The 27,453-nt window shown below is 37.3% G+C and overlaps 2 protein-coding genes across 3 annotated transcripts in view; one reads left to right on the top strand and one right to left on the bottom strand.

The window, feature by feature from the left end:
* GLDC (glycine decarboxylase) overlaps nucleotides 1-8,666 on the top strand; it is a 37,929-nt gene extending 29,263 nt beyond the window's left edge. The window contains exons 17-25 of the mRNA XM_034410362.3: nucleotides 591-716; nucleotides 1,592-1,741; nucleotides 2,893-3,005; nucleotides 3,684-3,825; nucleotides 4,817-4,928; nucleotides 5,252-5,347; nucleotides 5,703-5,875; nucleotides 6,011-6,091; nucleotides 7,859-8,666. Coding sequence (XP_034266253.2) covers nucleotides 591-716; nucleotides 1,592-1,741; nucleotides 2,893-3,005; nucleotides 3,684-3,825; nucleotides 4,817-4,928; nucleotides 5,252-5,347; nucleotides 5,703-5,875; nucleotides 6,011-6,091; nucleotides 7,859-8,002 — 1,137 coding nt within the window. The 3' untranslated portion in view covers nucleotides 8,003-8,666. The remainder of the gene's footprint in view (nucleotides 1-590; nucleotides 717-1,591; nucleotides 1,742-2,892; nucleotides 3,006-3,683; nucleotides 3,826-4,816; nucleotides 4,929-5,251; nucleotides 5,348-5,702; nucleotides 5,876-6,010; nucleotides 6,092-7,858) is intronic.
* Nucleotides 8,667-9,229: 563 nt separating this feature from the next.
* The window catches only part of UHRF2 (ubiquitin like with PHD and ring finger domains 2), an 86,449-nt gene continuing 68,225 nt past the window's right edge, over nucleotides 9,230-27,453 (bottom strand). The window contains exons 8-17 of one of the 2 annotated variants that reach the window (XM_034410363.3): nucleotides 24,221-24,328; nucleotides 23,625-23,729; nucleotides 21,133-21,239; nucleotides 19,321-19,483; nucleotides 18,581-18,655; nucleotides 16,908-17,045; nucleotides 15,902-16,025; nucleotides 14,053-14,216; nucleotides 13,625-13,723; nucleotides 9,230-12,737 (exon numbers count right to left, since the gene is read on the bottom strand). In XM_034410363.3, the coding sequence (XP_034266254.1) occupies nucleotides 12,591-12,737; nucleotides 13,625-13,723; nucleotides 14,053-14,216; nucleotides 15,902-16,025; nucleotides 16,908-17,045; nucleotides 18,581-18,655; nucleotides 19,321-19,483; nucleotides 21,133-21,239; nucleotides 23,625-23,729; nucleotides 24,221-24,328 (1,230 nt within the window). In that variant the 3' untranslated portion in view covers nucleotides 9,230-12,590. The remainder of the gene's footprint in view (nucleotides 12,738-13,624; nucleotides 13,724-14,052; nucleotides 14,217-15,901; nucleotides 16,026-16,907; nucleotides 17,046-18,580; nucleotides 18,656-19,320; nucleotides 19,484-21,132; nucleotides 21,240-23,624; nucleotides 23,730-24,220; nucleotides 24,329-27,453) is intronic. The other variant, XM_034410364.3, reaches the window with a different exon arrangement.

Below are 27,453 nucleotides of genomic sequence, written 5' to 3'. Positions count from 1 at the left end.
GCTCATTGCTGCTAACAAAGATGTTCTTAATGAGGTACTTCCTCTTGTATCATGTGCACAGTCCTATATTCACTAGTTGATTAGCAACCTTAAAGCAAAAGGTAGGTTAAAATCAAAGTCAAGCCATTGATGCTCAGAAGGGCAATCTAAAGGGTTTTCTATTGTGATTGTTTTTAATCTCTGAAGGAGGGGATCATGTGATTTTGTATCTGATAATATCTTTGGTCCCAAGCTGGAGAGTTTAATATAAATTACTTCCTTGTGAAGAAATACTAGTCATAAGATAAGTATTGTTTGTAGCCTTTTTTGTTTGTCTTTCATTATTGTCATTATTTGATTGACAATTAATGCAAAGCTATAAGCATGATTTACCACTTCCAGCGGCCATGTTCTCATTCATACTTGGCCTAAAGGGAAATATATTACTGCTTAGATCAATATTTTCAATTGCTTTAGTCTATAATATAATAAAGCTGGAATTAATCAGACTGCTTCAAGGTTTAACAAAGTTACACCCTGTAATTACACCTGTAATTACCATGCATTCAGTTCGTGACAATCTATTCATTTTACATATTTTCTTCCTAAAGGTCTGCCTTATTCCTAAATCAGCTCATGGTACCAACCCAGCAAGTGCTCAGATGGCAGGGATGAAGATCCAGCCAATAGAAGTAGATAAAAATGGAAGCATTGATATTAGCCACCTGAAAGCAATGGTTAGTTTGTTGCTCTTAATACATTCCTCTATTATAAATTATGAATGTTTAGAAAAAACAAAAGTGAAAATTTGTCTTTTAAAATATTTTTATGACACATAATTTTTTGACTATTTTTGAAATATTTTTTGTTTGAGAATCAATGCTGCGGATGTGTCTGGTTTTGTAGCTATTTACTATTCTACTCTTTTTATTAACACAAAACTGAATATAAGTGAAAATAGCAATAGCATTTAGACTTAGGCTTAACAGTGCTTTACAGCTCTCTCTAAGCAGTTTACATTGTCAGCATATTGCCCCCAACAATCTGGGTACTCATTTTACCCACCTCAGAAGGATGGAAGGCTGAGTCAACCTTGAGCCTGGTGAGATTCGAACTGCCAAATTGCAGGCAGCTGGCAGTCAGTAGAAGTAGTCCGCAGTAATGTATTCTAACCACTGTGCCACTTGCATAAAAGAGTAAATAGTTATGAAAAATGTCAGGTACCAGATAGAGTACTTACTCTGTGGGTAGAAGTTTGATCATCTTCAGTGGTGTTTCCCAACCTTGGCATCTTTAAGATAGATGGACTTCAACTTCCAGAATTCTCCAGCCAGTTCACTCATCTTAATGTTGCCAAGGTTGAGAAATGTTGAGTTAAAGGAAAAGGAGGAAATCTTTGCTGGAAGCTGCTGCTTGATGAAGTTGCTAAGGCCAAATGAAATGAACCAAATCTGACTCGATAGGCCCTTTTATGCCTTTTGTGCCAAACTGATAGAGACAGATTTTATTTTTCTTAAAATCTGGTAATGCTCCATGTAAGGAGAAGGAAGAATCTTGTTTTTATCACTCAGATATCTCACGCTGTTGTCATTTTTTCCCTTTCTTCTTATAGGTAGATAAGCACAAAGAAAACCTGGCGGCTATCATGATCACATATCCATCCACTAATGGTGTCTTTGAAGAGCAGATCAGTGATGTATGTGATCTGATTCACAAACACGGAGGCCAGGTTTATTTAGATGGAGCAAATATGAATGCTCAGGTGAGAAATAGACAAAGGCAAATCCTTTTAGTTCATGTACTCAATAGTGATTTTAAAAAATACTGGGAAATGGTTGAGGCATGTCCAAATGTTTGACTTAGAAATGGTCAATATAATGAGATTCTGATGCATGGGATTTTGGTAGTGCGAGCATCAACATTCATCAGTATGACTGATTTCTCATATTCAGTAACTCTGTAGTCCTGAATACCTGTTCCTGACTGAAATCTTGGCTCACTCTCATACTAGTTTTTCATAATTTTGGCATGAAAAAATTTATAGAATGGCATCCATATGGGAAAAGTGTAATATTTGGATCTTTATAGTTTCAAAAAAGGATGAGTTAGGACAGACATAATGAGACATTGTGGTGTAGAGAAAGCAAATAGACAGCTCCCCATGTTTAATCATTCGGTTTGACAGAAACACATGAAAGTATTTCACAATGTATGTCAGCTGGCTACCAGACTGGGAGAATGTAGCTATTAGAAACCACTTATTCCAAAATCAGAACAGCCCACAAAGTAAAATTAATTTACCTCATAAAGTAAAACAGAAAAAAAAAGAAGTTGTTTGTGAGACTAGCCAGAGAGGAAGAGTAGGCTCACAGCATTTGACAAGCCAGCAGGACTAACTGAAGGATATTGTCAAAAATGTCAAAATGGAAACCACTATGGTACAAGCAAGGTGGCATCCATTTTTATGTTTGTCGGAAAGGAAAAAGAAATCCATATGGCAGCCACCAATGGTGCAAACTTTGGTATCTTGCAGATATTTTATTACCATCTAGGTAACATTGTCAGTGCTAGAGCCCCACTCTCTTCTAGCCCTGATGGTGCTAGCTAGTTGGGTAATGAAACATTTGCAAGAAAACAACCAAACTCAGTGAACACCAAGGACCCCACAGTTCAACCCTGAGCTACAAATATTCTCTTCTATTGGTGAAACAAAGTTCTCCACATTTTCAAAACGGGGAGTTTTAACTGTACCATCATGATTGCTGTCCTCACTTTTCTGGCTCACAACCAGCAGATACCTCTGCAAACCAGATTATAAACTTTCGCCATCGCCCCCCCCCCCCCGACCATATTCTTCATCTTTTAACATCTAGATTTTTGATTGGGAACATTTTTCTTTCCTTCCCCTGACAGGTTGGCCTGTGTCGCCCTGGAGATTACGGGTCAGATGTTTCTCACTTAAACCTTCACAAAACGTTTTGCATTCCTCATGGTGGAGGAGGACCTGGCATGGGACCGATTGGAGTGTTAGTGTCTATTTCTTATGATAAGAGCGTGCAGTTTTATTTTTTTCATGTAGACCTTAAAGCAGAAACTTTAAGGATGCTCACTAGGGAATAAGATACAGTACATACCTAGGATTACCACGTAAGTAAAATAGCATTATTGGAAAAATTGAAATTGAGGTAGACAATCAGATGTCATTGCATCTACATATATTCCTCAAAAATGTCTGCATTAAAATAAGTCTCCAGAAAAGGTATCCAGTGAGTAAAATAGATGCCCTTCTGCTTATGCATGCACTCCTCCCCTTATCTGATCAGTGAGGCTCTCTTGCTTTCTAGGAAGCAATTATATTGGCCATTAAAATTGGCTAATTATTCCTATATATAGATCAGTGTTTCTCAACCTTGGCAAGTTTAAGATGGATAGACTTCCAACTCCCAGCAATCCTCAGCGAGCAAGGAGTTGAAGTCCACCCATCTTTAAATGGGTTGAGAAACACTAGTACAAATAGAAATGCAGGAAGCTGGATGCTGTCCAAGAGGATTTTTTTTTTCTTCCTGCCTTGTTTTAGAGGATCAGGATGAAATGTACTTAAGCAGATCTTTGATTCTGGCTAATTAAAACATTGTGCTATGTCTGTTGGCGCTACAGTAGGAGGGAAGCTGGATGCTCAAGTTCTTTTCTTGCTGCCCTTTTAGGAAGATGCACCTGGCTCCTTTCCTGCCCATCCACCCTGTCGTTGCCACACCGCACGATGCACATTCAAGCTCATTAGGCACCATCAGTGCTGCCCCTTGGGGATCCAGTGCCATCTTGCCTATTTCTTGGGTTTATATCAAGGTACGTCCATAATTTCTGCTCCTTGTTTTTTCTGTACTAGTAGATTCTCACACTGACGATAACAGAGATCTGCAGGAAGGTAAAGATCTGCAGGGCTGTATGAGAAGAGATTTTATAGGTTGCATTCAGAATTGTCTAATCCAGTTGCACAAGTGGGCTTGCAAACCCTCCTTCCCATTGCAGTCCCCCTCATACAGTTCAAAAAAGGCATCAGAGGTGCTACAATGATTTGTAGTCCACATCTTTGTGGAAGCTCTCAGTGGCATACACAAGCTCACACAGCGACATACATAGTCCTCCTATTTTCCCCAATAATAATAAACCCATGAGATAAGTTGAGCTGGCCCAAAGTCATCCAGTGAGCTTCTAAGCTGGAGAGTTGACTTGAACCTTGTTCTCCTATTCCAAGACCAACTCTTTAACCATCATATTACAATGGCAGATGGTTTTAAGTCCCATCACAGACAACCCCAGTTAAAGGGATTAAATAGCAAGTGTTGAAAGAGTAAACAGTATTCTACCAGACACAGCAGTGAGATGTTGCTACAAGAAACTTTCCCGTTCCTTCAAAATAGATAGAAAGGACAATAAATAACAACTGCAATAACAGGGGAAAATCAGATTTGACAAGATTTATACCTTTCAAATCAAGTTATTTTGGATAAAGACAGCCACACTTTAAACATTTTCAACTTTAAAAAAATAATTTCTTGGATGAGATCTCCAAGAAAGTACTGATTTATATGCTATCCACTCCTGAATAGTTCTGATTGATTTATCAATGAGTTTGTATAAGCCACCAAAACCATTCACACACTGATGGCATCTCATCTTATAAACTAAACACTGAATAAATATCGATAGAATGCATTAATCATTTAGTATGTGTATAGTAATAATTCCACAATGAATATGGAATGTTTAAACATCTATATCAGGAATATGGCTTTGTTTTTCCCCACTGTTTTCATTCATGTTTCCTTTTCTTTAGATGATGGGAGGCAAAGGTCTAAAACATGCCTCTGAGATTGCGATATTGAATGCTAACTACATGGCAAAGCGACTAGAGAACCACTACAAAATCCTCTTTAGAGGCTCTAAAGGCAAGTATCATCACTGGGAGTACTTTCTGCCCAGCACAGTTAGCCATTTTACCATCATGTTGACATTTAGCAAAAGTGAAAGAAACAAACTGAGCGAGGGAAGCTTAGTTTGAACAGCTTTTATCAAAAGCCAGAATAAGCCACCCTTATCCTCTCAAATAGGAAGCCTCATTCAAATCTCTAGTAGTTGCTTCTCTGCTCAGCAAGAAGGCCTATCTAGAGCCCACGGAATGGGGAACTGCCCTCTTCCTGGTCCTCTTGTCTTATACTCATATTTTATTATTCTAAGAGATTCATGTGTCTAAATCTTTACTTCAAAACAGGTTATGTAGCTCATGAATTTATTTTGGATACTCGGCCTTTTAAGAAAACTGCAAATATTGAAGCTGTGGATGTTGCTAAGCGGCTTCAGGATTATGGTGAGATTTTTTTCCTTCTTTTTCCTTTTTTAATCACTTCATTATTTTGAATGCTCCGTGTTTCACAGCCAACAGAGATGTGATTTTTTAATGCTGCTGCAGGGGGACTGCAGAAAGAGAAAACTGCTCATGGCTGCTGCTGGGTTTTTTTTTTTTTTGCATCAAGAGGAAACTAGAGGACATACAAATGGCTTTAAGCAAAATCCAGAAATGCATATATTTATTTTATTTCATGTTGTCTTTATAAAGCGGATCAGAGCTTGATCTAGAAGGGATAGATGGTTGGGATATTTTCTGACTGTTGAGGTTGATTATTTTAAACATCAGGTGAACAATTAGAATTCATGTTTCCTAGGATTCCATGCTCCAACAATGTCCTGGCCAGTAGCAGGGACCCTCATGATCGAACCAACCGAGTCTGAAGACAAAGCAGAACTAGACAGATTTTGTGATGCCATGATCAGTATTCGACAAGAAGTAGCTGATATAGAAGAAGGAAGGATGGATCCTAGAGTTAACCCCTTAAAGGTAAGTTCAGGAGGTTTTTAATTTTGTGAGACTTCTACCAGGTGCTCCTTGTTCACAATTGAAGTAGTTTGACACAAAACATGGGTGAGGGCTCTTTTTCTTTTGTGTGTTCTAAACTATATTTCTTTGACTTAGATGGCCCCACACACTTTAACCTGCCTGGCTGCACCCAACTGGGATCGTCCATATTCTAGGGAAGTGGCTGCTTTTCCACTAGTAAGTAATGAGTTACAATTTCACAAATATATTTTGAACAATTATTTTATTAGAAATGTTCTGGTCAGTTTTAAAAGCCAACAATACGTTCCATCAGATGTGCCAAAAAACCTCTAGTGGGTATTTGAAAACCAGACAGACCATGTTTAACTTTACTGCATTCAGAGTTTTCTTTGGGGCTGCCATAGAGGAAGAGAATGTGACTTTTTTTCTGTCTTGAAAGACATTCATCATGATCAAGTTTAACACTACATGCACTAGAAGTTACCTGCATGAAAAAAATGCAGATACCTTTCTTGCATTGAATATAGCAGATGGTCTGTATATGGGAGAAGTTTCTAAGCCAGAAAAAAACCCAGCAGAACATAATACAAATTTAACAAAAAAGTATAACGTAGTTTATCTTTTATGTTTGAGTCTGATGTACTGTGGCTCAGACTGCTGATGCAATGCTCTGTTCTGAAGCAATGCTCCTATACATACTGGAAAAGTGAAATACTTACTCAAGTATTCTTGAGCCTGCTTAAAGAGAAACAGAAGTAATTCTGTAAATTTTCAGCAGTCTCAGATTTTTTTTCTCAAAACAACTAGCCCTCCTAGCAATGACTTTTCACCTACTGCTTTGGAAACTGGCAAATTCAAAAACAGTATGTGTCGTATTGAAGTGATGAGGCATTGGATGAAAAGGACTTTGTTTCCACCATAAGAAGTGAAATAAAGTAAAGAAGTAAACTGTTTTGTTTTGGCTTTGATTTATTCACATTTCAGTTCTTAAAAGAATATGATAAAACCTTTGTACCAAAAAGAAAATGATATCCAAAGCAAAACAAGGAACATCTATGGAGATTCTCAGTTATCCAAGTCATGGTTGTCCCAAAAGTGCTTTTCAAAAGGCAACCGGTCTTAGTTTTTTCTTTGAAAACGTTTCGCTTCTCATCCACGAAGCTTCTTCAATTCTCAGTTGAAATTCAGAACTGAAGTAGCTTCTCGGATGTGAAGCAAAACATCTTCAAGGAAAAAACAAAGTCCAGTTGCCTTTTGAAAAGCACCTTTGGGTCAAAAGGAACATTTGGTTTAAACCACAGTGGTTGTTCTGACCAAGAGAAGGGCCATAGTTATAATTAGTGGAAGGCCGGTGACATTACAGAAAGATATAGAGACATAGCTTATTGTGGTTGGGGGATGGGGATTTGGAAGGTGTTAAGTGGGAAACCTGCAAGTGGGTCATCAGCCCCATCACTTCCACCCTCCAATACTTCTGAAAAAGCCCAGTGTGAAATTCAACAGCAAAATTGTTATTTTACTAGTGCAACTTGGGATCATTTATGGTGGGTTATAAAAGTTCAAAATGGAAATTTACCTGCAGAGGTTTCCCACTTTCATTTCCCTCCTTATTTTGGGGGACCAACAAAAAAAATGTGCTGCTGCATTTCATTGGCAGAATGTTTGGGTGCTGAGGTGAAAGCGCAGAATGCAGGGTAACCTAATTTGTCTTTAAAGGAGTAGAACAACTTCAAATCTCTCAAACTCCTGGCCTGGTCATTGAATGACTTCCAAAAAGTTGCTTTGGAGAAAAGAAAAAGGATCCAAATAGCATCTTTCCAAATCATGTAGGGCTTACAATCAAAACCTTGCCTTGAAAGCTTTCCTTGATGCATTTTACTGCTGATCATTTTTTAATGTACATATACCTATTGTAATTACTAATTTTTGTAATTAAGATGTTGTACCATATAGCTTTTCTAAATACTCCTTCCTCTTCTTTAGCCGTTTGTGAAACCTGAAAGTAAGTTTTGGCCTACAATTGCCAGAATTGATGACATCTATGGGGACCAGCATCTGATCTGTACCTGCCCACCAATGGAGATCTATGAGTCTCCTTTTGCTGAGCAGAAGAGAGCATCGTCTTAGAACCAGCTTCCTTCCACCCTTCGAATTACCTTTCAGATCACTGGGCTTAATTTTTCTCGCTGTATTAGTAGCACTCTGTGAAGACAGGTGAAATCTTCAGCCTGGTTAGCATATTTTATATACAGTGTATATTTTTGAAAACTCCATGCTGTTAATTACATTTCTGTGCAGCTATTTGTAAATACTTTTATTAATTGATTTGATACAATGCCTCGGTTTCCATGTCAATCCATGCTGAAGTGGCCTTGATTAAGCCCCTCTTTTCTATCAGGGCTGCTTTTCTGTGATTTAATAAGCATTGAACTGTATGAACAAAAGCAATACAGTACACTGTTTGAACAGTGTCATGACTATGCACCTGCTCATCCAAATGCTCTGTAATACAGGATTAACCCCAATTTTTTTAGGACATAGTTTTATAAAGTATTTCCTTTGTATTTGGGCTAAGGTAAAATGGAGTTACTATTCATTTTGTATGAAATGAAGTCATGGACAACCATTAACAGAGTTTGATAGGATCGAATGAGGTGGCTTTTTTAAAAAAAACATGTACCACACACTAGTTAGATTATGGCAATGCATCTTTGTTTATAATTATGTCCTAGAACTGATATTTTAAAAATTTCCTCTTGTTAATGTTCCAATTAAAAACTAGCTGACTTTAGTTTTTGAAGTTTGATTTCAATCTGTTTGGCAAAAAACAGGTCACTTTCTTCAGAATACGGACTATAACGTTAGCCAAGTAGGCAAATGCTCAGCAGCATTTGTGATCTCACACACCCCACCCTAAATGAGGCACTTTGAGAGACTTAGCTAGGGCTCAAATGATTACACTTATGAGAACCAAAGGTTGCCTACAGGATTGCTAGCATTAAGCTTTCTAATACATTTTGTTCTAATACAGGTATTTAAAGGGCACATTGTTTGGCAAATGAGAAAGCCCTGTTCTTTTAGGTTAATCATTGCTGAATATTTCTTAATCAGTCAGCCATTTTCTGTAAAACTGACAACACATTCAGTGCAAGACTTAATTCCCAGTTTCTTTGTCACAGTTCTGTAGACTAGCTTAAGGCATAACCAATGAAAGACACACACACACACACACCCATGCAGATCAGACACACTTCTCAGACTATGACTTCCTATAAATCTTGGTGTAATGTGGTCTGATATGGGACAGTGCTATCACAGTACTTATGAATTCAATCAATTACAATGTTACAGTAATTAAATGCAAATGCAACAATCTGAATTTATTATTTGAAATTAAAGGATGAGAGTACATCCTTTACAGCACACATCAAAAGCACATAACTTTTAAAAGCTATCTCACATTGAACAAAGAGATGCCCACAACTGTCAAAAGAGAATTCCAATTTGAAGACATTGATGGCATGCTGACCACTATAAAAATTGCTTAAAAAGAACCACAAAACACCCCATTTAGTGTGCTGCTTACCACCTCTGGTTTCAGAGAAGCTTGCAGGGATAGGAAATGAATGATAAAGTGTCTCCTACATATGATAATGCTAGCAACAAATTATGGGGAAAAAGTCTCCTTTTAATGCTCCAGTAGACCTGGAGGTTGTAATTTTACAGCAAATGAACTTGGAATAAATTCTGTTACTCTGTAACAAAGCAAACTGTTCTAATGTATCAGAAAAATGTTCAACATTTTATTAGCAGTTAATTAATTAGCACTATTTGGTTATTCTTTTGGCTAAAGGATAGCTAATTTAGGAAACATATACTGGATTTTTTTTTAAAAAAACTTATTCCACCTTTATTATTTTTTAAAATAACTCAAGGTGGCAAATATACCTAATACTCCTTTCTCCTCTTTATTTTCGCCACAACAGCCCTGTGAAATGAGTTGGGCTGAGGGAGACTGGCCCAAAGTCACCCAACCAGCTTTCATGCTTAAGATGGGACTCTGTACATTCTGAAATAGACATGGTAAAGTCTTGCACAAGCCAAAAAGAAGTTGGGCTTTGTTTATGCTTAGTGCGGTGCACAAAGCTGGTTGCTGTGCCTCCTTATGACAGAAAGTAGAAAAGGACAACTGACCTCCTCCCAAAATTATTTTATTTCAGCATTTTTAAAATTCTGAAATCTTGCACGAAAATCCCAACATTTATTTCATCCAAAGGTTCACAAATTTCCAGCCACCTCAAAGGAAGTTATCAAAATTCCAGAAAATTTAACATTTTAAATTTTGTGATAGGAGGCAGCGGAATACTTGGGCCACTGCATACAATTGTTGATTCTTGGCTTACAGTTTAGGTGAACCAGAATACTATAGCTTGTTCAAAAAGTTATTATTTAACATATCAGAAATTGGCCACTGAATATTTTCATATCCTATTAAAATTAACCATGGTGTGGTTTAAACACAATGCTAACTTACAGTTTTAATATTTATGTGTACGGGACATAAGCTCATGTGCGCTTATGTCCATAATATGTGACTTGGGTTTCAATCAGTTTGTGATTAATATTAACTATCTTTACAAAATAACCAAGGATTATTGATCAGTTTTTCTAAATAAAAGCTGGAGAATTGACTCCAGCAATTTTATTTCTCATCATAGAGATTCAATTGGCGTGACAAATGGGGCTCAGAATCCAGTATATGCAGGGTAGAAGTTTCCAGGGCATGAAAAGATTAACCCTTTATCTAGGCTGAAGATATATTCACTAGCCATGACTTAAAGCCCAAAAGAAGCTTTTAAATCTCACAGCTGTCTCATCACTCAGGAGACTGCTACTGCTGCCAGAGAAGCTAAAACCATTTATGAAACTTTGCTTTCTTATCCTGCTTTAGCTGCAAATTCATAAACTCTTATGACTAAAAAGGCCATTGGCTGACATAGCAAAATCAATATTTGTGTATCTGAGGGAGAAATAGGAAAGTTCTACTTTCAATTTTTATTTAACTAGATACCTATTACTATCACAGCTGAAAAAATCTGGTTTATTTAATCTGTGAATAATTCAAATAAGTCATATATAATTTTTATATTTTTGTTATCCTGGCTGATTGACTTAAGTATAATATAAATCAACCTGAGTTTTGATACAGGCCCAGTTCATCCATAATGATTTCTGTTTTATTTAGTGTTACATGTAAAGTAAGTCACTATGGCTTTAACCTTTTAAGTTAAACATTCTGACAGTGTTACATGTGAATTCAACGCTCATTTTTTAAACTATCCTATTTTAATTCTAATTTCTTTCTGCTAAAGGAAAAAGACTGGAATGTAAACTAAAACTAGTTAAATAATGCTAATCCAATGTTCAGTACCATACCTAAAACAGACTTGAAATCAAAAGGCTTCGGTCTCAATTTATAATACAGCTTCCCCACTCAAACAATGCACAAACAACTATGTATATGTTAAAATAGTATGTAAGTACTCAAACATATCTGTTCTGATATCAGTAGTTATTTGCTATCTATAATCAAAAGTTGATATGAAAATGTAATCTCCTCAGAATGAAAGTCTTATAAAAATGTACTTTAAAATATATAACTCTGCAAGGCAAATGCCCAAAGGACTAATGTAAACTTCAGGTTTACTAATCCCATTTATCAAAATATCAAATGGAATTTTATGTAATATATACAAGCACTATTTTAGGAAATTACTTGCTATCATGTTATGGGTGTAAAATGCAAACAATCAACACTTTATGAATCATAAAATATTTAATAAGTATATTCAGGGATGGGGAATATACTGTATATAAAATTTCAGATCACAATATGAAGCAATTTGAGCCCTCTCCAAGCTAGCACTGCTTTCAATGCTGTATAAGATGTATTGCCACTAATACAAGACCTACTAAAAGCAAACAATTTTACCTAATACAAAAGTGGCTTGTTTTATATGAAATAGTTTTTACACAATTCAGAGTGTCTTGAAAACCCTCTTTAAGTGCAAAAAACACAAATCACTTTACATCAACAGCAACAATGCATTCATATTGTTTTCAGTCCTTAGTAGTCAACTTGCAGAAGATACGAGAGCACAATAACGCTCACAAAAATAGACTAAAAGCTTGTTGTTGCAAAAGGAGTAAGAAAGACAGCAGGAGAGGAAATACAATAAAGAATTATGCACACCACAGCATTTGATGTTCTGCAATAAAACTGGCTTTTTACGTGCTGTTTTCTTGTTGCAAAATCAAATTGCATGGACTAGGCAAAACTAATGTTCAGGAGGCAGTGTGTAGCTAAACTTCATTGGATGTGTTGTTAAACTTCCCCCAAATTTGTTTTCTCCATCTGAGGTAGTTATAAAAACAACTGAAGACCTGCTACTACCGTGGCCAGAGCCAAGAAAAGCCTTTATTCCTGCATACAAACTAATGGTCATCTGTCAAAACTACCTTTGTGAAAAGGAAGCTGACAATTTGAAGTTGTTACTACACAACAGATTGCTAAATGGGAAAGAGGGTTGAATTTGCGGCTTCACAATATGATAGTAAATATGAATTCCCTCAAGCTGGCTGGTCCACTGTTTTTCTAGATGGTTTGTTCTTTTCATTTATTCAGTCATTTTGAGAATAAGGTTACAAATACATATCATCGTCCTTTGCTATAACCAGGGAAGAACTGGTCAAGTAGCGTCTGCAGTATCTTGTTGGGAACCATGGTGTAGCCCTTCCCAAGGTCATGTCGGCAAGCAGGACAGGTGAAGACTTCAGCTCTGAAAGAGCGCTGTAAACAGCTCTAAAGTCATGGGAAACATACATATGTTAAAATCCAGGTCACAAAACAGATACATTACTTAGAGACTACAGCAATATTCAGATGCAGAATATTCTGTGCTTGAAACAGTTCTGGGCAGGCTATATTTAGATCCAGAATGTGGGTTTGGTGAGCTCATCTTCGCATCTCTCGGCTTGCCTGCGGCCCACATGGCTGGAGCGCCTGCCTTCCCCCCACATTTGCCTCCATCTGATGCCAGTGCCGCCATGCATAGACAAGCCTCCCGCGGCCAGCAGTGACCCGCCTGTCTTCCTCCTTGCACTTCTGCCTCCATCTGCTGCTGATGCCACCATAAAAATGGCCTCCTGCAGCTGCCGCCTCCAGCCCACCAACTCTCAGCTTTCCTGTGACCCACGCGGTGTATCCAGATTGCGTGCCTCCCACCCACGACTGCCTGCTGCTTGGACAGGTAAACAACTCATCTGCTCTTATTTAACAATAATGAATTGAGTAATTTTTAAGTGCTATTTTTAACACTTAAAATTACTCAATTCATTATAACATAAGGTCTGATCAAACTGTCTTGTCCAAAAGAATCTTACATTGCAGTACAATGTTAGATTGTACCATGCCACAAGATTCTTCATTGTTTCATTTGCTGCACTAGGCTAGCACAGCTACACTATGAAACTTATTGCTATAAACCAGGTCATGGATATATCTAATTAATATAATCTTATTGTTTGAACAAAATAATATTATTAACTTGAGGTAACTATTGACTCACTTCATATGCTTACCTTAACAGCAGCACATAATTTTTCTTTCTCCTTTAAAATACTATGGTAGTTTATTTGCTTTTACAAGTTACAGTAGGACAATGTGAAAATGATCCCTGAGACACTTACTTTACAGACATTGTGCAGGCACTCTGTGGTCACTGGCTGGTAAACCAGCTCCTGGCAGCAAACGCACATAAAGGATTGTTCCAGTTTCTTCAAAAAATTCTAGGATACCATAAGGGAAAAATAATTATGTCAAATACTGAAGTGCTCTCAATCTCTTCATAAAATAGTATTGTTTCTATATTAACCCAGACTTCTTTTCAGTCCTGGAATATAGTATTTGAAATATGTTTTCTATTTTAATAAATATACTACATATTAGCCAAATTGTGTTTTCACTTTCTGCAGTTCCTCACGCACTCTGGATGGCGGGGGAACTTTCCAGAAAAGTTGTAGGTAGAACAAAGTCCTTGCTGTTCCAGTGAAAATCCAGTGGCATGACATTAAAAGGAAACAATACAGAACATCGGTTAAAATAAAAAAACACATACTGGTCCTTCTTTAAGAAATTTAAGAACTTCATCCCAAAGTTTCTGGTTTGGAGAATCTTCCTGTATCAACCATTGTTGTTGCTGCGTTAGCTGAAAAGCTTCTCCCTTCCCTCCATCATTCAGCTTCATTGTTTTGGCTGTGTTTGTAGGTTGCTTTATATTGTCTGGAAAAAATGTTATCAAACTACAATTATAAATTTATACTGGCTCCTTCAACTACAGGTAAAGGCTTATTGATTAGATTTACCAGAAAATGTAAAATAACACCAAAACAATCTTAAATTAAAAACTTCATCCAAAACATACATCCTCTGTTGTACTCATGTTTCTGGTTATTTTGAATGTAATATATTATATTCTGAAAATATATCCAGCTTACTTCTTCTAAGGACAACCCAATATTTGCAAAGATAGTTCTAACACAACTAGTGATCTGACATAGCAGCCCCCATTTTGGGCACCAGGGATCAGTTCTGCAGAGAAGAGGCGGTGTCGTTTTGCATGCTGCCTGCATCCCGCAGATGGGGCTTCACTTGTTTACGTGGCCCAGTTTCTGGCATGCCGCAGACCAGTATTGGTCCATTGACAGGGAATTGGGGAACCCTGGTCTGACAGAAAGTGTTGTTTTTCTTTTAAAGATTCTTTCACAGAAAAAGTAGAGATTTCCTTTTTTATGAGGGATAAATTTCAAATAGCTCGCCACAAGTAAACCGTATGATATTTGATTCAAATCTTAAATATTTAAAATAAAACTCATTCTTAAAATGCATCAGTTCATGTAATTACTGCACCAGCAGCGTCCATTTGTAAGGGAAACCCTGGCATCTCTGTCGTAATTTTAAGGTTTGCAGAAGTAAAAGAAAAATCATGCAGGGAATTGCAAGCAATCCAGTGAAGAATGATTGGGCACAGAATGCCAGCTTATTGGAAAATTCAGAGTGAGGAACCAGAGCGAAGTTTCTTAAAATATAATATGGCTAGCAAATTGAAGAGGAACCCTGCATAGGATAACAATTAGCAAGCTACAAACAAACTTTTTTTACAGTGCTAAGACATTGTCCTGACCTGAAAAGAACATGTATTTATTGATCTTTTCTAGCCAAGTTATATCTCTGAAATTGAAATGACATTCAGTTTAGTGCTTCTTGGAATAGCAGATCTGTGACCTCAAATTTCTTGCCTTTTTCATTTACCAGAATTTGATGCAATCTAGAACTACCCACTTTCACTGAAACTTGATTCCTAATTAATTTATTTTCATTTGAAGCCATTATTTATAAAGGATTTAACTCTCCTTAAACTCTTTGAAATTCAGAGTGCTGAACATTTAGTATATCAACATGGCTTTCTAAGTTCCTTGTCAAAACAGATCAGCATGATTATTCCCAAAGTAAAGGTGAAAACAAATATATCTGAGCAACAATGGCTAATCTATAACTGCTGGAAATAGTGATACCAAATTGGAAATACATTATGGGTGCATTTTAGAATAAATAACTTAAAGATTCTCAACACTGTACATTAAGTACAAGAATCATTTTGGAATGTGATCAATTTTCTATAAACAGAGGCTTCATAAAATGGCTTCTCTCTGAAGGTACTCATTCAGCCCTGCAGTTCACCAGCTAATTGGGAATGAAGAAGTGATGGAACAATAGATAAAACCTAGGTGGAAGATGACTCAGTAGATATCCAACTGAATACAAGGAAGAATCAATATGAAAATGTTAATTTCTTAAAGCTGACAGACATGTTAGATGTTTGATGGGACCCAGAGAAATTATGTTTCAATATGGGTTGAAATATCTTCTCTATCTGATAACTGATGGATTTAAGTTACTAGACATACCATCATTAATTGGTCTTTTCTGATTTCCATTGCTCTGTTCCATTGGTTCCTGTTTCACAGGCTGCTTTTTTACTTTATCTTTCTTGTCTTTATTCGCCATTGCTTCCCAATAGCCTTCTGGGTACTACAAAAGAAGAACATCACATCTGAGCAGTATTTACAGCAATGCCTGCATCAAAACAAGAGCATCTGGAATAGCAGTATTTTCTTAAGATCCATTATTTCAAAGACAACTCCAGAGCTTGAAGGGGAGGAAAAAAATATAATCTGAGTTAACTAATTCACAAAATGCCATCATTCCCTTGAGGCCCAAGATGAATCCTGAGTTTCTAATCAAATTTCTAACTATAACAAATAGATTGGTTGAAATTACCAGGTTTGCCTCTTTAGTAAGAAATCAAGGGGCTGTTTCCATTTTTCTATATTTTATCAATTGATCTAGGAATCCAAATGTTAACAAATGAAGTAAGTACTAGGTTTATCTACTTCAACACATTTTACATTGGGAATGATTCGTGTTTGAAGAATAGTAAGTCACATCTCGGTCTCTGAATTTTCTGAAGAACTAAGAACGCATAATCAATAGTTTCCAAGCCATTTATTGCCAGGGATGGCAGATAGGATAAAGATTTATATACTTTATATATAGTTAAGGAGCAGGAATTTCCTGATGTAAACGGTTTGTTCCCATCTAAAAACCATCTCAAAATATGAAAAAGTGTCCTCAACTATACTGCCAAAATTCAGCTATTTTGTTACTGAATTTCAATCATTATTTAAAAATTATGGGGCCAGAACACAAATGTAGTCCATGTGTAACCTATACGTTGTCACCTCATCATCATCATAAAAACAAGTATGAACATTATAGAGAAAATATAATCCAAGCCATCTGACATCTTTAAAACAAATCTGAAGGAAATCTTCCAAGAGAGCTTCTGCTGAATATTGACTAGCTTATCTGTTTTAGCAAAACATAAAAATGATGGCAACTTTAATTTCTAACCTGTAAACTCAGGCCCAATTTCTTTGACCGGTCAATTCCTTCTGTAGTCCAAGGTGCAGGTTCAGCATCATCTCTTCTCAGAAGATAGCGCCAAACTAAAAATCCACATTTTCCAATTTCTGGCCAATATTTCACCACCTGAATTATAAAGTAAAACTAGCTGCTTAGATCAACTTTAAGAAACCATTTAAACACTTGTATCTAAAATGTTTAATCTAAGAAGGATATCATAGAAAATTTCCTAAATTGACAGCACAAAGGTTTTTTGAAAAATCCAGTACATTAAGTAAAATGATAGTGAATGAAGGACAAAACAAAAAACAGTAGAAATAAGATTTAGATTATCGCACTTCAGTATAAATGAATTCATTTATCTGTGATTTTCTTCTTTGCTTACTTGTGTTTTCAAAGTGGCTAACAAAATTAAAATGCAGGACACAAAATACAAAATTAAAGTATGAAATAATCAAGTATTAAAAACCTGGATCTGCATCATGAATGCTCTTGTAATATACAGAGAGAATGGGCCAAAAAGAGTACATTCCATTATATGAATGTGGTACAGAAGAGCTTCTGAGTCCGGGGACACACACAAAAAGGCTTCTTCTGCAGATCATAACGTTCCTACAGACTTGTTAGAGAAAAGGCAATTGTTCAGGTAGTCAGGTCCTAAGCTGTGTATTATAGTTTTATTATTTTCTATTTTTTATTAAATTTATAAGCCCACCCACTCTAAAATTTAATAGCAGCACTGTATGTTTCCCATCGTTCCCATATATTTTATTAGTTAAAAGCCCAAGTGCCAACTAAAATTTCCAGGTGCTTTTTAAGGATAAATCATAATGACCAAAATGTACCTAACATATCCTGCCAGTGCAAGTGTAGTGGGCTCTTTATCACAGCTGCAACCTTAATGAATGAGATCTTCTATTTCTGTGGAAAAGGGAGGGATGCAATGTATCCACAACAAGCTAAATTTCAACATCCAAGTATCCAAGACTCAACTAACATAAACTGGATTTCATTTGTTTCTTCATCTGCATTTAGCTCAAACTTCAGCATTTCTTTGAGGGCAAGCAGTAATCGAACTGGTGTTATCAGCATATTGATGGCATCCCACTCCAAAATTCCAGCTGTTTTAAGTAGATACTGAAGAGCATGAGGAACAAGATGGAGCCTCATGGGATGCCATAGATTCATTAGAATGAAGCAGAAGTGCCTCAGCAAAAGATCCAAAACTACTGTAAAACAGCCTAGAGAAATTAGAAGGGTCATATGTCCTATACATTTTCCATCATAGATAATCCACCAAGCCAGTTTTAGTCCTGTATTTAAGCTAAAAGTTAAAATTAAGATATCTGGAAGAGTAATAAAGTATTTGCCTGGAACCAATGTCCACAATTTACTCAGGAAAACTCTCTAGAAAGAAATAATGAGCAGGTGTAGATTAAGGATCCCAGAAAAGTAACCGGGATATATTTTCCTAATCTCCTTCCTAGCAGAGATCATAGGAAATGCTAGGGAGTTGACATATTACAACCAGATCTAAATCTCAACTTGAAGTGGATTTTGGATCTTTTTCATCCAAGCATATCTTGATATAACAATTTCTCTCTACATATACATTAGTTCTAGGAAAGAAACTTATGCTATCTGAAAAGCAACTTACATACAAAGGCAAGTTGAGGTATTGATCTCAATTTATCTATCTTGCTTCTGATCATCTCCACTGTGTTGTAGTGGACTTCCTAAGCAATGGTATTGTAAAGAAAGAACTTAATATTGACTTCCACAATAAGTAACCTTTGATAACCAGACTGTTTCTCTAAAAAGTATATATCCCACATTTTCTAAGAATCAAAAGGCATTTTTTTTACTGGTAGTGGCAGATTTGATTTTTTGCAAATTAAGATAAATAATAGACAAAGTTAGATGAAGAAGTTTAGAGGGCTTTTTACATAAATTGTCAAAAAGATGCCAACAGCTGAAAACTCTATTTCTAATGCTATAAACAGAAATCCATTTTTTTAAATGCACATATTATTGAATTATATATATATTCAACTTATTATCAATTCTTTCTCTCCCTCCATCACCTCAGATACATTGTGCAAAAGCTGAAATAATAGACAATCAATACAACAGTACAATAAATTGATTTTAACTGAGCATACTTTCTAGAGTGTGTTGAATCAAAAATTGCATGAACAGAAAGCTGTGCACACAAAGGGCTTTCTTTAAACCCTCTATGACAGATCAGAAGGTCACTGAATACCCGAAATGTGCCATTAGTAACATCCAGAAATCACAAAAAATTACAGACATGCACCTTTTAGATTAATATATTTTGCAGTTAAAAAAAAAGTACTTTATTATTAATATTTCCCAAGACAAACAGAAGAACAATACTTACCTTGTATATGCCATCATATCTATTGCCTTCCTCTGGTGCGTATTTGCTGATCCTTCGACCTTTTGAACTGCGAACAACTCTAACTGGTTTCCCAGCTCTCCAATTTTTAGACTCGGCTCCATTTTTGTCATCCAATGGAGCATCACAATTTAGAGCCAGGGCCCTGAAAACAATAATTTTTTAAAAGTCTTTCAACACAACAGAATATTTCTTAAAGTATTAGACCATCAGTTAGGATTATCATGACATGCCAAACCATTGCAATTTGATACTCCACAGTCAGCAGAGCATACAGTAGGCTAGTTAAGCATAGAATCACTATTGAGTCAACAGAAGTTTGTTCCTATGGAAACAGTATGCCCATCTTAAGCCTGAATGGATCCTCCTTTTTCTTCCTTCACAAAAACATAAGAGTGCTGCATTCAGGCACTCAAAGCTTCAGCCTCCAGATGGGTGTCTGCAACCTGCGGCTCCGAAGCCGCATGCAGCTCTTTCGTCCCCCTGCTGTGGCTCCCTGTCTGCTGAACCCACCGCTGGCTGGCCCCACCCCACCCCTTGCCCTCCCCTCCCAGTCACTCCTTGCCTGGCCTGAGAAGGGGATGGAGACCCGCTCCATATTCCAGAGCAGGAGTGAAGCACCCCTGTACTTGCCATATCTCACAGGCGGTTCTTCCAGCCCTTGTTGGTGCTACACGCACCTTGGTCACTCGGGGAGGTGTGAGACTTGCTCTCTGCCCTGAGACACTGGTCCAGCCCGGCGGTGGCCAATGCTCTGCATTGTAATGGGCTCCAGGAGGAGGAGGGGATACCGTCTCCCCCATTGTGAAGCGCGCTAAATTTAACTGCTGGCAAGGCGTTGTGAGAGCAGTGGGGAGGTTATGGAGGTGGCAACAGCAGCAGCAGCCAACCACTTTTAGAAATGGTTGAAGAGGGAACACACACATGAGACAGAGAGAGAGAGAGACAGAGAGAGAAAGAGAAAGAGAGACAGCGAGAGAGAGGTATCTGTGTTTTTGTTTTTTTTATTTGATTTGATTTATGTGCCGCCCTTCTCCGAAGACTCAGGGCGGCTTACAATGCGTTAAGCAATAGCCTTCATACTTTTGTATATTTTATACAAAGTCAGCTTATTGCCCCCACAATCCGGGTCCTCATTTTACCTACCTTAGAAAGGATGGAAGGCTGAGTCAACCTTGAGCCTTGTGAGATTTGAACTTGCAGTAATTGCAGGCAGCTGATGTTAATAACAGTGCTTTAGTCTGCTGTGCTACTAGGGCACAGAAAACACCAGGAGCCACAAAACCTGGGTAAGTGTGGCTGGGGGTGGGGGAGTCATGTGACTGGATGGGACTGAATGATGTCAAGTTGGCCATGCCCACCCAAGTTTTGTGGCTCCCAGTGATTTCTTTTCTGTGGGGAAACGGGTCCAAATGGCACTTTGAGTGTTTAAGGTTGCAGACCCCTGCTCTAGATGCAGGTGTTCCACAATCTGAAGGGCTCCTAACTTTACTCAGCTGTTAAAACTAAATATTAAAGGTCTTCCCCCTCTGTAACCTGTTCCGCTTTATCCTTTCATCAACAAGGTAACAATAAGCAGAAATGTTTCCCCTCTACAGGAAAAGCTGCAATCCACTTTTGCTTAGCATCTTGATTTCTCACAGCACTTTAATTTTCCAAGGGAGCTCTAAGATGCTTTAGCAACCTATAAGAGGCAACAGACTTAGGACGACTACCTGTTTGAAAGTGCAGTTTCTCCTTAAAAATGAATGCTTGCTCCTTAAAAAACAAATAGGAAAATATTTTTAAAAGCACCTGTTCATGTGTGTTAAAGTTTGATCAAATGAATGTTCCCCAATTCTTTTATTGCCAGAAAGATCTCTTCCACCACTCCCAGTGTAAGTAAATTCATCACCTCGGTCCTATATAAGAAGATAAATTATCCTTTAAAATGTCAAATTATGATTGAGGATAGTCTGAAATATACAAGTAGAAGATGAAAATGAGTATATGCAATAACAGCTGTGCATATATAACTATACCAACACTTTATGTGGTGCTGCCACAGATATTTGGGGAGGTGTTTGTATGTTGTTATGTTCATATCTGTTTGCATACAAATGCATCTATCTAAAAACACAAAAAGCATTAACTAAGGACCAATTTACATGTGCTGCAAGAGAATACTGATAACATTCTCATTCTGAGCATAAATTTAATTTTTCAACCCAAATCTTTACATTCCATACTCTCCCATTATATCTGTTCTATATCCAGGATAGATGTGAATGCAGCAAATTTGAATTAGTCGCAAAGAGCTGGATCTAATAACATATTTCTACATGCCAAGATATAGGAAATGCCTCTCTCAGGTCAAGTATATTATCCTCAAATTTCAGGATTAAAAGACCTGCAAAAACTTTCCAAGAACATCATTAATTGGGGGGGGGAGGACATCAACATATATCAATGCACCTTTTCCATCTATACTGTAAAAAATAGTGAATATGTCCATAAACTGCTTAAATACTGTATTGTGTTTGTTATTCTAAAAAAAGTTCAACTACTGTACTTGATATATTTTGGCAACACGGTATAGCAAATCCATTCAGAAGAAGGGTGAGTTTGAACAATTTTAAATAGAGTAGAATGGCTTTGAGTGAATTTGGACCTCACAGATATGATAAATTACTAATCTTTCTCTCCCTGGCTATATCCTTTCCACAAGATATAAACTATCCTCCCCTCCAAAATAATTTAATGAAGCACTTAGGATGACTTAAAAGTTTAACTGGTTCAAGGGTGATGAGCATGAATTAAATCTGTTTGAGAGCTATTATTCTTCTGTGGTTGTTTTGGGAAATAAAGAAAAATATTTGAAGGCTTATGCACCTTTCTTTTCCTTTGAAGTATTCTGATTTTTGGCATCAGCTATTCAGTAAAAATGCATTTTACTTTCACATCACCTCAGTAATAACTAAGCAGCATTTAATGGCAAATGATACCAATAAACTAAAAGGAGTCTGTAACAACATTACTAGTATACTGTCTGTATAATTGTAAGCCTAAGGAAATAGGCCTACACAAAACACACAAGTACATTATATCTTCTTGAGCTACTTTGTATACAAACACGAATCATGGATAATAAATAAAAAGAAGCATTAATTAAATATCAAAGCATGCCAGTTAGCACCAATTCAATGCTATCAGGTGTACCTGACTAAATCAACCAAACGTTGTAGCAGTTGATAATCTGGATTTACACAATAAAAAGCTGTTAATAAATTATCTAGTAAATAGAAATGTTTTATAACATTTCATAAGCAACTTATGAAAGCCAAAATGCTAGTAAATGTTCAAAATAAAATTATATGAATGTATTTTTGGTTGCACCACTGAAATACTTTTTTTTTTTTCATTTGCTAGATACCTTTCCCATCTTTATTTTGTGCAGCTCAAAGTGCTATCTTCAACCCTGGCAACTTTAAGACCTGTGGACATCAACTCCCAGAATTCCCCAGCCAGCCATACTGGCTGAGGAATTCCAGGAGTTGACATCCACAGGTCTTAAAGTTACCAAGATTAAAGACCCCGGTAAATAAAATATTCCCTCCTCCCATTTTCTTCACAAAACAGCACTGCAAAGTACATTGGACTGAGAGAGTATGATTGGCCCAAAATCACCCAACTGCCTTCCTTTTTAAATGTTTTCCCTCTATTGTTACAATTATTGCATAAGCCCTGTACAAAGGTCAGAAATAAAAAATAGAATATCTTGTGTAATAAAAGAATACATTGTAAAAAGAAGTATTCTGTACACTAGTGCCCTTTCCTGCTTCCTTTAATTTCTCTTCCAACATTAACTACTACCTAGATATTCAAACTTTGCTTTACATTTTTACAATTATTGCTCATATTCTGTTTTCCTTTCTATAGTATGACAATGTAACTACAGCTTCATTCTAAGTCTCCAATACTAATCTCTGTTGCCAAAAACAACTCCTAGCAACAGAAAGAAATATCATGTCCTGCCTCTGGCTAAACATCAATTCTGATCTGGCTGGCGAAGGTGAATCATTCGAGCTGTCAGTTTAATAAACCTCTATAATTTTTCTCTCCTTCTCCAGTCAGAATCTCAGTATAGCTGAATGCTGGGACCCACTGTCATTTTGCTAACACAAAAATATATCCATTTTAAACATTAAAAAAACATTTTTACCAGCATGTTTGTATCTTTACATAGGATGAGATAAAACAATCAAATAGAGCATCAATACATAAATTAATCAGAATATAGAACTTACAACTTCATCTTCAAATCCTCCAGCCAACACAAGAGAGTACGCTCCATCGTTACTACGTCCATGGATTCCACCAACATGAGGTCTATGAACACCTGCTTCACTCACCTTTAAAATAAACAAGTTTAAAATATGTTCCTATTTTTAATAGCATAAGTAAAATATCAGTGCATCTAATTAAAATACTTTAATCTTGTTTTCCTGAACAAATATACTCAAAAGCTATTGAATTGTATTCAAAACACTTCCCAGTTTCAAAAATATTTTGTCATATATTATAATGCTGACATTTTTTAAAACCTGAGTCCATAGAGCAGTAAATGTATTTTTGGTAATTATCCAAGACGAAAGTTTATCTTACAATAAAGATATTAACCCAGCATCACAAAAGATTATCTTATACTAATATACTGATGGGTTCCTGTCAATAAATCCGAAATCACAATGGGAAAAATTCAAAAGCAGCTACTACTACAATGTAAGAATTAACTGGCCTCAAATACGACATGAAAACCCAAGTAATGATTTATGCACTCATGCAAATGACACAATGGTGAAACAAGAGTAGAAACCAATAGATAGAAAATATATCTACATACCTGCACTCTAAATTTCCATGTTGCTCCAACAGGAACACCAGGTATAGGTCCATAATGGTTAGAAGGAACAATAGTGCATTCCTTAGTACGGCCAACACAGGCCATGCCCTACCATCATCAGGAGAACAAAGCAAGCAATTAATCATAGTAATTGTGAACATTTATGAACAAATACGGGTTTAAGCAATGTTTTAGTTTACAGCTTATTGAGATAAGGGTATTCAAGAGCTGTTTTGAAACCAGACTGTTGATCAAAAAAAAAAAAAGAAAGAAAAGAAAGAAAAATGATCGGGGAGTTAAAGTTTTTTTTTCTTTCTATATGTTTGTTAGATGCTATATCCTTTATTTGCTCTGGGAAGTCCGGGGGGGTGGGGGGTCAGGGGAGGAGAGAAGGGAAAACGTGTAAAGAATCTGGAGAGGTTCTTGGAGTTTACATAACTGTTTTTTTTTTTTTAAAAGAGGTTGTTAATTTGTAAATGTGATTGTACAATCCATATATGGAAAGATGGCAAACAGTTTACATTTTTCTTGTAAAAATGTTTTTTCTCTTGTAAAACTCTTTAATAAAAAAAAATGATCGCAGTTGACTTTGCTCATTTCTTTGGAGAACAGCTACTATGAATTATACATAAAATCAGCAAACTTCCCTATTAGCAGCACATAAAAGATAGCATGAAAATTAAATTGTTTATCAGAACGGCTGTCGTTATTCAGCATAATCACAAGACTTTATGCCTTATTATCACTGAGTGAGGGTGGTCCTGGCCCAATCATTATTGATAAATGTGGACTACTACCGTATTTTTCAGAGTATAAGACACACTTTTTTCCCTCCTAAAAGAGGCTGAAAATTTGGGTGCTTCTTATATTCTGAATGTAGCTTTTTCAAAGCTTTTTTTCAGTCCTAACGAGGCGCTAGCGAGTGAAGCAATCTCTGCACTTTGTGCTTTGCCTGCTCCCTCCCTATGAAGCTTTTTTACAGCCCTAACGAGGTGCTAGCGAGTGAAGAGCTTTGCCTGCTCCCACCGACTCTCAGCTGTGAAGTTTTTTTTCAGCCCTAACGAGGTGCTAGCGAGTGAAGGATCTCCGTGGTTTGCCTGCTTTTCTAACTGTTTCTCTCTCCAAAGATCAGTTGTGTTTTAGAAGCTGCTTTTTATCCCCAAGCAGGGGATAAAAACCAGCAAACTAATGTGCTGAAGCTGACCAGACTAAGGATGCTAGCCAGATAAATACCTGGTAAGAAAATTTTCTTTTCCTATTTTCCTCCCCAAAAACTAAGCTGCGTCTTATACTCCAGTGCGTCATATACTCCGAAAAATAAGTTTATTAAATTGCGTCCAAAAACTGACTAGAACCCAGTTAAGAATTTAAATCAAATATTATCCATCTTCACTGTTGTATTTTCAACTAACTGAATATCTGAAATATTCTTTTTCAAAATCATTCACATACAAAGCATTGCAATATTCATGTTTGAGAAATAAACTAAATAATACAATAATAATATGCTAAAATAGTCAAAACATCTATTTTCATGTAATTGGAACTGTAAATGACATAGTAATCTAAAATAATCAAAAGCTATTGTAAATAATTTGGGGTTCTTTGACATAAATAAATAAAATAAAATAAATAATAGCCAGCAACCAGATTTTTTAAATGATTATAGTTACTTTTAAAAACTACTCTAAAATAACAAACTTCATTTGACTTTGCTAGCAAAATGGAAGGGAATAGGCGTTGGTCCTACCTGAATACCATTTCTAGTAGAGCTGGAAGAGAGCATTCAGAGTGGGTAGTAGCTCTATGTTCTGCATGTAGACTGAGCACGTGATCTTCATTTGCATTCCTGGTCACTCCCTCGCCTGGTGCTTCCCCAGTTTGGCAAAGGTCAAATGATGCATAGACTTGTGTCCTGTAAAAGAGGAGCCCCCCCAGACTGTGGACCAGAGCTTAGTAAGGGTGAGGCTGGATGCTCTCTTCCAGCTCTACTAGAAATGACGTTCAGGTAGGACCAACGCCCATTCTCCCTAGAGCTGGATCAAGAGCATCCAGAGTGGGACATACCAAAGCCAGCCTGTCTCTTTAATGGGTGGGTAGCGTCTGGTCCTACATCCCCCCAGTGTTATGGACCTTCTCAATGACCCTCCTCCCAAAGGCCACTTCCGCTGAAGCGAAGGTGTCCAACTTATAATGCCGAATGAATGGTGGGGGGGAAGGACCATGTGGCCGTTTGACACACCTCAACAGAGGCCTGTGTCACCCATGCCGCTGTGGTAGCCACACTCCTGGTTGAGTGGACCCTTATTCAGCTGGGAGTTGGGAGGGCCTGTACCTCAAACGCCTTGGCTATGCAGGCCCTCAACCACCGACCCACCGTTGCAGGAGTGACCTTGTTGTCTAATGTTGATGGTTGGAATGAAAGAAATAATGATTCTGTCCATCAGAATGAAGCCATATGTTTGATATAAATATGGAGGGCCCTTCTGACATCCAAGGCATGCAACCTGTGTTCAAGGGCCTGTCGACGCTCCAGGCAAAAGTTTGGTAGGACCAACTCCTGCGCCCTGTGAAACCAAGTGTTAACTTGGGTATGAAAGAAGAGTCCAGCCACAGTACGACCCTGTCCTGGTGAAAGATGCATAAGTCCTGTCTTATTGATAAGGTAACCAGTTCTGAGATCCTGCAGGCTGAGGTGATGGCAATGAGGAACGCCACCTTGAGTGCTAGAAAATGCAGTGTGGCTGACCATAAAGGTTCAAAGGGGCTGCCAGTGAGGGCTTGCAGGACCTTAGTCAGATCCCAGATGGGATACCTATGGACTGGAGGGCACAAATTAGTGCCCCCCCCAAGAAATCTGCATACCGTGGGATGTCTAGAAAGTGATTCCCGTGTTCCTAGGGATACAACAGAAGACAACGCTGCAACCTGTCTTTTGATGGTGTTGGGTGTCAACCCTTTATCTAACCCCTCCTGGAGCAACTCCAGGACCTGGGCCACTGAGGCTCTCGATGGATCAATTTGTAGTCTGGAGCACCATATGCAGAAAGACCACCAGGTTGTGTTGTGTATTCTAGATGTGGATTGTCATCTGGATGCCTGAATGATGTGAATAACCCTGGGAGAGAAATGTTTGTTCCTCAGGGCCCGCCACTCAATCGCCAGGTGGTCAGTTATAGCCATTGGGGTTGTGGGTGGATCAAGGCCCCTTGACTTAGATGGATTCTGTCATC

The sequence above is a fragment of the Pantherophis guttatus genome, chromosome 2 (genome assembly GCF_059756535.1).
Source record: "Pantherophis guttatus breed Tessera chromosome 2, ASM5975653v1, whole genome shotgun sequence".
NCBI lineage: Eukaryota > Metazoa > Chordata > Lepidosauria > Squamata > Colubridae > Pantherophis > Pantherophis guttatus.
This window is presented reverse-complemented; position numbering and strand designations above follow the sequence as displayed.